We start from the raw sequence: 9,910 nt of genomic DNA, 5'->3' as shown, positions 1-9,910 counted from the left end.
AACTAACATGACATGATCGATTGATCTCACAAGGTATTACATCTATTTGATCATTGTTTGAGGTAACCTTCTTTTGAGTCATCTGGACACATATATACCCCATTTTTCTACGAGATGTTATGTTATATTTTAGTTACTTTGTATTTAATATGAACAACGTTTTCAAATATACATAAATATTTATTAACAATATATATATATGCACTATAACTATGTGTAATAATTAATATTATCAAGGGCCTCCATTATAAGTCTTGTTCCGGACCTCTAAAATGTCAAGACCGGCGCTGACTTAGCCCCAGACCAAAGTTTTCAATGTTGTGGTAAAAAAATGTGGGTATATCTTGACATTTCAAAACTGTAGTATTCTAAAATTGTAGTTTTCAAAAACTTTATTTCCAAACAGGTCCTAAGTAAAACTATTCGAAGATACATATAATATATTCTATAAATTTAGGCAAATTTAAGAAAGTTTGACTGTCACGAATACCATAGCGACAAACATTTGTGGACTGAGTGAGTAACTATGTCAGTTTATATGCTATTACTGCAAAGAACCTACATTAGCTCAGACCGGCGCTGACTTAGCCCCAGACCAAAGTTTTCAATGTTGTGGTAAAAAAATGTGGGTATATCTTGACATTTCAAAACTGTAGTATTCTAAAATTGTAGTTTTCAAAAACTTTATTTCCAAACAGGTCCTAAGTAAAACTATTCGAAGATACATATAATATATTCTATAAATTTAGGCAAATTTAAGAAAGTTTGACTGTCACGAATACCATAGCGACAAACATTTGTGGACTGAGTGAGTAACTATGTCAGTTTATATGCTATTACTGCAAAGAACCTACATTAGCTCAATATTACATTTACTGATTTACACCCCTGACGAAATATTCGCAGACGACATCATCGCTTTTGAACACGGGAAATTCTTACGTCTCCTGCATGCATACAATTTTCGTGAAATTCAAAGCGGGCCCACCTGGGTGCTGACCTGTCAAAATTGGCTATTTTGAATAGAAGAACAGGACGGAAAACAATGATGCAACTGTGCCGCGCCGCGAAAAAAAAAATTAAAGCCGTTCTAGATATTAATAATATTATCTTTGCGCCCTTAAGACATGGCTAGGCTAGCCTAAAGATATGGTCATCTCCTTTGCATCGAATTCGAACGGCCGGTGGTTCACTATGGCTATGGTTATGTCATCATCAAACTGTATTTTTGTTATTTATTTTAGCCAAAAATACCAGTAACCAGTAGCATATTATCAGCTAGATCCAAAATATACAGCTAGCAGGTCTTCCTCTATATATATATATATATATATATATATATATATATATATATATATATATATATATATATATATATATATATATATATATATATATATAGATGTATCCAGAAGGCTTTCTCTGCAGCCAAGAGGCATTGAATTAAAGGCAGTCAAGATTTGCATCACTTCAAATATGCATGTTGCTCCCCCATCAACTACTGCTTAAAAAAAAGAGTCATCCGGAAAAAAAACAATGGTTAAGAGAACAATAACAATATACCAAGTATACGTGTTCTCCATCTCTACTGCCATATAGTTCCTCCGTTCCAATTTATAATTCTTTTGACCTTTTTAATCTAAATTTGACCGACTCACGTTATTAAAAAAAAGGTCACAATTATTATAAATTTTTACTATATTATTTTTTAGCATATAATATACTTTAGTTTTGGCTTTGAATTTTCCAGTTTTTTGCAAAAAAAAAAATCGAATAACACGGAACGGTCAAACTTGGTCCAAAAAAGTCAAACGAATTATAATTTGGAACGGAGTGAGTATATACTTGGCCAGAGAGAGAAATAAATATACATGGACACAAGCAATATATGCAAGAGAGGTGGTAATAAACGTATACGTACTGCCCTCCCGTTCTACGGAAGAAATGGAATTCGTGGTTTTCGAGAAATTAATCATTATATATAGACAATTGTATAAAAATGTTACTGAAATGAAACAATTAATGGGAGTATACTCCTATTTACCTTGCCTCCTTTGCTTGCATCGTCTATCTATATTGTATTTGAAGAAAATAATCAATGTGCCTCTGGATTCTCTGATGATGTACGTACTAGCAGGAAATGAATGATGTGATTATATTCCATTCTTCTTTAGAAGACGGAGATCTCTGTGCTGTATATTATAGCAGTGGCCTCTGACTGCACCTCGTCAGTTTCCCTAATATTAAGGCACCCAATTTTTTTGGTGTGTGTTCATCTATATCTATACCACTATGGCAGTATATAATACTCCCTCCATATTTTTTTATTTGATGTTTTCATTTTTGTGCTGTTTAACGTCAAATATAAAAAGATGGAGGTAGTACAACACATAAAATTTACAGAACCCATTAAATCAAATCAACCCACATTCATAACATTCACTAAATAATCCATCAAATAAATTGCACACTGACTTAACACATCATCAAAACCAACGGTTCAGATCGATGGATACCTCTCTTACTCACTCAAGTCAATGAACAATATTATGTGAATTAATTCTTGTCACTCATCCCTCTACCTCTAACCACGATTCTGTCGTTCTCTCCCCTCACTCGCGCCGTCGCTGTCAACCCCTTCCCTCGTGCAGCCACCATTCTCTTCGAGATTAGCATTAGTATGTGCGATATATTAGTAAACCTCATGGATGCGAGATGGAATTTTTTCCCCTTGTACTGCTAGTAAAATTGTACTCAACGATCGGTACGGTCGAATGGGCCGATTCCTCATCCGCTTTCTAGCTAGGTAGGAAGGACATGTTATGCCGTTTGTGGAAATTAATCAAAATACGTACGTACGTGCCCGACACTTGTCAAAGACAAACAAAGATTTTGGCATCCATTTGTCGGTGCACAAGCACGTACGCTCTCGTCGACAGTTAACACGTTTAACTTGACTTTTGTAAACAACAGAGCGGAGATGTGTCTACAAACTCTACATACGCAGTCACTTTAGCGACGGATCGGAGAACCCCCAATGACGCATACATGACCTGGATGTCCTTATCGATTTTAAATATCCCCCAGCCCCCTGTTTTAGCACTCATCCTCCACATCTCCTTCCTTTTTCTTTTTTCTTTTTGTCCATATATAATTAGACCCCACAAATCGTATATATAATATTATTTTAAAGAAGAAAAGGCAGAATTAATCAATCTATTCTATCTATCTACAGGTAGCGAAGCCTCTATCCCTTCTCTGTATATATATAAGCAGCGGCAGGCGAGTGCAGAGAGACCCAGGTAGTACTAGGTAGGTAGCGAGAACGAAACCACTTCCACACCTTGTCAGAGCAGCAGCAGCCCGCAGCCGAAGATACCAAACCAACGCCACCTGGATCCCCACCGGACCCGACCCGACCCGATCCCAGAGGAGAAGGAGAGGGGGGGGGGGGGGGGGGGGGGGGGGGGGGGGGGAAAGAAGAATCGCCAGAAATCTTTTGCTGCCTCGCAGAGTCGCAGGGCGAACGAAAACCCATCTTCCCGATTCCGCCCGCGGCACTTTCCATTCGTCCCGATCGGATTCCTCCGTTTGCTCCAGCAATGGCGCACTTGGGCGGCCGCGTCCAGGGAGCCGACGGCGGGTGGTTCGTGCCCTGCGCCGACTCCGGGCGGTCGCTCCCGTGGGCGAGGGGCGGCGCCGGCGCCGGCGCGAGCGAAACGCTGGCGGCGGTCATGGCGAGGAGGGCGCCGGCGGCGGCGGCGATCCGGCGGGACGCGCTGCGCGCCGCGGAGGCGGCCGCCGGCGAGGTCGTGCTGCGCGTCCACCCCACCCGGGAGGCGGAGCGCCGCCGCCAGGACGTCATCGCCTACCTCAGGCGACTCATCGGCTCCTGCCTCGGCTGCGAGGTACACTGCGTGCGTGCGTGCGTGCGCCCCCGCTCCGATCCCTCTCCATTCCCCCCACCGTATATATGCATGGTGCCTCGATCGGCCGGGTTCTCGTCGTCGTCTTCAGCTTCGGGAGGGGAGGGAGAGAAAGGGAAGAAGGGGGGTTTAGCTTTTCCGTTTCGTTTCGTTTCGTGCGGCGGCGCTGCTTGCTGAACGGAAGCCTCGTGCCGCTGGCTGGCCCGCGCTGCGTACCCGCAACCCCGATCCCAATCGCATCGCCGCGTACTGCACTGCACGCCGTCGCTCTCGTCTCGTCGTCTAGGACCTGGTGGAGTGGTGGGTCCTAGTAGGCCTAGGCTCATGCTCGTCGTCGTCGATGTTCATGTGTGTAATTAGACTAGATCATCATCATTATTATAGAGATACAAAATATTTTCTCATTAATTAACATAATATTTTTTATGCTTGTTATTATAACATATAAGTACGACGTATCATATAATCCTGTACTGTCGTCCTATTTTACTGATTTGCCGTTGACACTGTCGCATGATGGTTTAGACCCTGTCGCTAGTGACGTGACGTGGACTATGTGGTCGCTGTCGCCGCAGCCCGCAGGGGATATGTAGCCCGTAGCTTTCTCCGCGTCCTTTCTTTCTTGCGAAAAAGACACACACGTGCCATGGGCATGGGCCCATGGCTATTTTTTTTCTCCGTACATGGCTGTTCTCTTCATGCGCGTAGTATTTGCGTGTGCCTCTGCAATGCTCTCCTGTAGTCTTGTTGGTTCGCTGGCCGCTGCCGCTGCATTCGACAACTGCTGCTACCACTGTTCAGGCAGCTCAAATGTGTCCGCCTGCTCTAGCTACATGCCACGGCAGAGGGCATGCATGCCTATAGCTTATAGACGAGCGTGCATGCCCGGGCCTGACCATTTTTAGGCTAATGCAGCGAGCATATCCTATTTATATTTACTGATGAAATCTGGTGACCACGCTTTCATGTCAACCTCCTCGGCTTGCTGTGGCCACAGACTAACAAGGCAACAATATTTGAGATACGGATAGATGCCACAGAGCAGGAGCGATCAGCGTACACGTAGACGTAGGTTCCTTCCGCACTTCCTGCCACCGTACTGCGTTCAACTGTGGTGCACGCATGAGATCTGGAAACTTTTGCTTTGTGTTAAGGTTTGAGTAGGGCCGTGGAGAAGGGGAAAGCAGATAGAGTTGGGAACAGGAAGAAGAGGCAGGAAGACGGCGAGTATTATATTTCTTCTCCAAATTCTTGTTATCCGGTTATTACAATCTCAACGTATTTATGGGACGCAGCCCAAGCTCATTCGGCCCACTCCGGCCCATGAACGCGTGTGTATGGATGCCGAATTCGAACTTCACGCGCCTTGTCCTCCTATGCTCCCGCCGTTTCTTCAGTGTCGTTCGCCGAACTGCTGAAACTTTGTCTGCAATTAAAAAAGGCACCGTGTTGGCTACATCCACATTTCCTCGTTGGTTTGCTGATGTTAGTGTAGTGCAAAGCACATTTTCTCAGTGTATTTTCTTATCAGTTCGCAGCACCTTATCTCCTTTCTTTTAAACTTCAGCACACACATTTTATTTACTGAAACAAAAATGATCTCCTTTATTTTGAACTGCTGTTTCTGTAACATCATATGATCCCCAGGTCTTTGCGTTTGGATCAGTGCCTCTGAGGACGTATCTCCCCGATGGCGACGTTGATATAACTGTACTGGGGAACACATGGTTAAACAGTACATTCATCGATGATGTCCGCAGCATGCTCCAGTCGGAGCAGGAAAACTGTGACGCCGAGTTCAAACTCACAGGCTTGCAGTTCATCAACGCTGAGGTACGGTACATATTCCTACTTGTGCATCTTGCCCACTTTTGTGTCAAAGTAGTTGACACTTGATACTACACACTATTTTTTTCTTGGCACATTTTGATATATATATTGCCCTTGTGCTAACTTTGATTCTATTGTTCAACTAGGTTAAGCTTATAAAATGTGTTATCGAGAACATTATAGTGGATGTCTCTTTCAACCAGATTGGAGGGGTGTCCACGTTCTGCTTTCTTGAGCTGGTAAGCAAATGCTCCACATGCACTTTTTGGGTTTGAAGAACACTATAGATTCAACGAGTTACTGTTACTCCCTTAGGTTGACCGTCAGATTGGGCAGAACCATTTGTTCAAAAGGAGCATTATGTTAATAAAGGCCTGGTGCTACCATGAAAGTCGCATATTAGGAGCACACCATGGACTGATATCTACTTATGCCTTGGAAACACTTGTTCTTTACATATTCAATATGTTCCACAAGTCTCTGCATGGTCCTCTTGAGGTAATAATTTTTGGAACCCAGAACTTCGTTGGACCTCTTTACAAATATGTTTAACTGATATTTGAACGGACCCTTTTGCATGCACTGCCTGCTTTTTTTAACAGGCACTTTATAGGTTTTTGGAATATTTTAGCAAGTTTGACTGGGATCGGTATGGCATTAGCTTAAATGGTCAGGTTGATTTGTCATCATTAACTGGTGAGTCATATGCTCTTGTCTTGTTTTATATATATGAATCGCCAGTGGAATGATCTCTTGTCTAATTGTTAAAATTTGCAACTTGCAGTGGAACCTACAGATGTACAAGGCGAATCATTGCTTGGCAAAGAATTGCAACAAGGCTATTTGGATAGGCTTGTTGTAATTCCAAATGAGTTTGACGGATGTGGCACACAATTTCGCCAGAAGTTTTTAAACATAATCGATCCACTCAAGGCGAATAATAACCTCGGCAGAAGTGTCAGCAAAGGTTGGAATGAAAAGGCACTAATTCATTTTATTATGTACTGTGTCCACAAGTACAAAGAAATACTATACAGATGATTTGTAACTCATTTTTATAGGCGTTTTTTTAGAACCGCCAGCACTAAAGGCCAATAGAAATAGATCTGTTCACTGACGGTTAAATCAGAACCGCCAGCGAAAATTGATTTCCACTTACGGTTCAGTTAAGACAATCGTCAGTACAAAAATTCTTTTTCGAGAAATATAAACCAGGTTTAAAAACAACAAAAAATATTTTAATTAGTGTATGTGTGTTTATCACATTTTTTGGCTGCATGTATACTGATCATCCTTTTAATGGAGGGTTCTGATGATAAGTGTTTTTGACATATGCTAATCTTGCGCAGCAAACTTTTATCGCATACGGAGTGCTTTCTCATTTGGAGCACAGAAGCTTGGTCAAATTCTCCTGTTACCATCAGAGTACATTCGTGATGAGATTTATGGATTTTTCGCAAACACACTGAAGAGACACGGAAATGGTGAAAGACCAGACGTTGACACTTGTAGTTCATTCCATCCCTCTCGTGGTCCCGAGAGTGCGCTTACTGAAGACGGATCGAAGTTTAAATTTTGTTGCATGAATGAGGGTGAAAACGGAAGTTCATGTCAATGCCATTCATCGAAACTGCCTGACAAGGATTCGAGTGTGACAGATGCGCATAAAAATTCAGGTAAGTATTTGCCTGGTCTTGTTCAGGATATTTCTTGGAACAAAATCTGGTTCATGGAATATGCATCTGATTTCAAAGAACATACATCAACTTTAGCAAGCTTAAGCAGCCACTCACCCTGTTCTCAAGATAATAGTAATGGAAGCAGTGATGAGTGCTTCGAGAATTATGCAGCAGAGGAAGATTTACACCAGAATGTGCCGCAGCAGATTTATCCAGAGCATCCATCACATATATTGACAAACTCGACTAGTGCAAATATCTTGGATTTTTCCAGTTCTTGTTTTGGTGATGAGTCAGATTGGACTGCTCCCCGCGCAGGAAAAAAGCTACTCCCACCCTTCTTGCTGTCAAATATGCTGGATCTCTCAGGTGATCTGGAGTTGCACTTAGGGTGCCTTCGCAAAGTTCAGTACCACCTGGAGTCATTGTTTGATGAACTCCTGCAGGCTGTTGAAGAAGCATGTTTAGCTGATGTGCTAGATGAGGATTCTTTCAAGATGTCGGACATTATCTTGAAGTTGAAAACTAGCACTAGATCCTCAAGCCTGTCACTAGTTTCATCTACTGATAGCGAGAGAAGGAAACTATCTCATGTGTATTGTTCCCATAGCACAGGAGACGATTTACAACTATCACATGCTGAGGTTCAAGTGGATATGGTTTGGCAGCAGAATGTGCCATTGTCCCCCAACGGATCAACATTTACTCCATCTCCTTCAAACAATTCAGATAACTATCATGTTTCTTGGTTTTGTTTCTCTCCTACATCGCATGGAACTGGCACATACATTCCCAACATGGTACGAACTCTTACCACATGATCATATTTGTTTGTGTCCTTATTTGCGCTTTTTTAGTTAACTATTTAGCGTTTGCATGTTTTCTTGCACACCAATTGCTCACTAACCAGAAATCATGTGTCTGTGTTTCTTGGTAAAACTTTCTACAAGTGGTTACTGGTTACTCACTCAAACTCCGTTCATGTTTTGGTTTTCAGAGTTATCATACATACAGGGAACGTATGATGCTTGAAAGAGAAACCATACGAGCAAGAAAACAACGACAGAGGTTTCCTGATCGTCGGTATTACTCAGCTGAGCAAGGATTTGCCGATTCACAAACTGAAGACAGCGTAGCTCAAAGTGGAACAAATCAATCGCCGACTAAGCAAAACAGTGCACAACAGAGTGGTTATTCGAGCAAGAGCTCAATTTCGGATGGAGATTTTGTTCGTTTCAAGGAGCATGTTGCAACAAATGGTGGAACCAAACAGGCAGTAGGAAGAGATTTTGTTGAGAAGGGAAGACACACAACGCCACCATCATCTCCGCCAATGACAGTACTTTTACAAAATGGACAAGGAAAACCTACCTGTCAGCCTTCCTCACCTGTCACAGCAGATTTGTTCAATGCGGCGAAAAGTTTGGAGTTCGGATCCTTGGGGCCATTCTCATTGGGACTTCCCTCAACCTCGACACAGTTTGAGGAAGAATTCCCAGCGCTTCCTACTAGAAAGAGAGCCGAAGGCCCCATTTCAGTGGCGCCCAGCGCTAAGGCTGTTGAAACCAAAAGCAGGTATTCATTTCCATCGCATAGTGTAGATTTTTTATGCAATCAGTGCATTGCAATGATTTACTGCTTGGAACATGTAGCTCATGCTGTTGCAGTTTACGGCATAATCGAGTCTGCAGTTTTGTTGTATCAGAAGTAATTCGAGCCAAGAAATCCCCATAATATGATTTTTTTGGTGAAAACGTGCAGGTCAGAAGAGAGTGAAGAGATGTTCCGACTGAGAAATGAATCTGATTTCCCTCCCCTCCAAGCTGGCTGCCGCTGAGACTGACAGGACGTCGAGATAATCCATGCTAATCGTAGTGGTAGAAGTTAATGACGGGACGAGGCTCGGAGATACAGCAGGATGTCGGATAGGTGCCCCGGCAGGATTTTCGTCCGACAGTGTAGCAAGTTTGGATGCTTGGCTACTCACCTTTGTGATGTGGTGGCAATGTGGTGTCGTGTAAAACAATAATAATCCTCATCTCACCTTTATTTCATTTTATTAGATGAATCCTTAGATAAACAACACCCAGAAGTCGGAGTGAGCAATATAGTTTCGTCTTTAGCATAGACAGTCCAAAAAAATTGGATAGGGGAAGTAGAAAATGTTCCCCAAAAAAGGAATCGTGATTCTGTAGATTTTTTTAAGCTTTTGATTTAAAAATAGAGAAATGAAGAAAAGGCATTTAGGTGCAGTTGTTTGTTGTATCTTTTCTATTGCTTCCATGCATTTCTTTTACCGAGAAATATGTATTAGGCTATTAGCGACTGTAGTATTTACGGGCACTAGTTGGTTATCCGTGCGTTGTGACGACTCACAACAATACCCACATTAATTATCCACAAAAAAATCTTAAGATTTTTTATTGATTGTCTCCGCTCTTCGCATAATATTTTTTTATGAACGCACGGGTACCG

The 9,910-nt window shown here is 42.3% G+C and overlaps 1 protein-coding gene across 2 annotated transcripts; it reads left to right on the top strand.

The window, feature by feature from the left end:
• Positions 1-3,473: 3,473 nt before the first annotated feature.
• On the top strand, positions 3,474-9,700 carry LOC103634435 (uncharacterized). 2 transcript variants are annotated; one of them, XM_008655958.2, is made up of 9 exons: positions 3,474-3,908; positions 5,574-5,759; positions 5,903-5,995; positions 6,072-6,254; positions 6,359-6,452; positions 6,541-6,723; positions 7,106-8,235; positions 8,433-9,010; positions 9,197-9,700. In XM_008655958.2, the coding sequence occupies exons 1-9, from the start codon at positions 3,603-3,605 to the stop codon at positions 9,270-9,272; spliced, it is 2,829 nt and encodes a 942-aa protein (XP_008654180.1). In that variant the 5' UTR covers positions 3,474-3,602; the 3' UTR covers positions 9,273-9,700. The 2 variants fall into 2 exon arrangements, with proteins under 2 accessions (XP_008654180.1, XP_023156402.1); XM_023300634.2 differs by lacking the exon at positions 3,474-3,908 and adding an exon at positions 4,824-5,411.
• The last annotated feature ends 210 nt before the right edge of the window (positions 9,701-9,910 follow it).

The sequence above is a fragment of the Zea mays genome, chromosome 7 (assembly GCF_902167145.1).
Source record: "Zea mays cultivar B73 chromosome 7, Zm-B73-REFERENCE-NAM-5.0, whole genome shotgun sequence".
Classification (NCBI taxonomy): domain Eukaryota; kingdom Viridiplantae; phylum Streptophyta; class Magnoliopsida; order Poales; family Poaceae; genus Zea; species Zea mays.
The sequence above is the reverse complement of the archived record's forward strand: the minus strand, read 5'-3'. Positions and strand labels throughout refer to the sequence as shown.

Bases quoted from the DNA above. Each gene is read 5' to 3' on its own strand.
- LOC103634435 (XM_008655958.2), top strand. From the start codon at position 3,603: ATGGCGCACTTGGGCGGCCGCGTCCAGGGAGCCGACGGCGGGTGGTTC. The intron at 5,996-6,071 runs GTAAGCAAATGC...TTACTCCCTTAG, and splicing joins CGTTCTGCTTTCTTGAGCTG to GTTGACCGTCAGATTGGGCA. The intron at 6,724-7,105 runs GTTGGAATGAAA...AATCTTGCGCAG, and splicing joins CGGCAGAAGTGTCAGCAAAG to CAAACTTTTATCGCATACGG.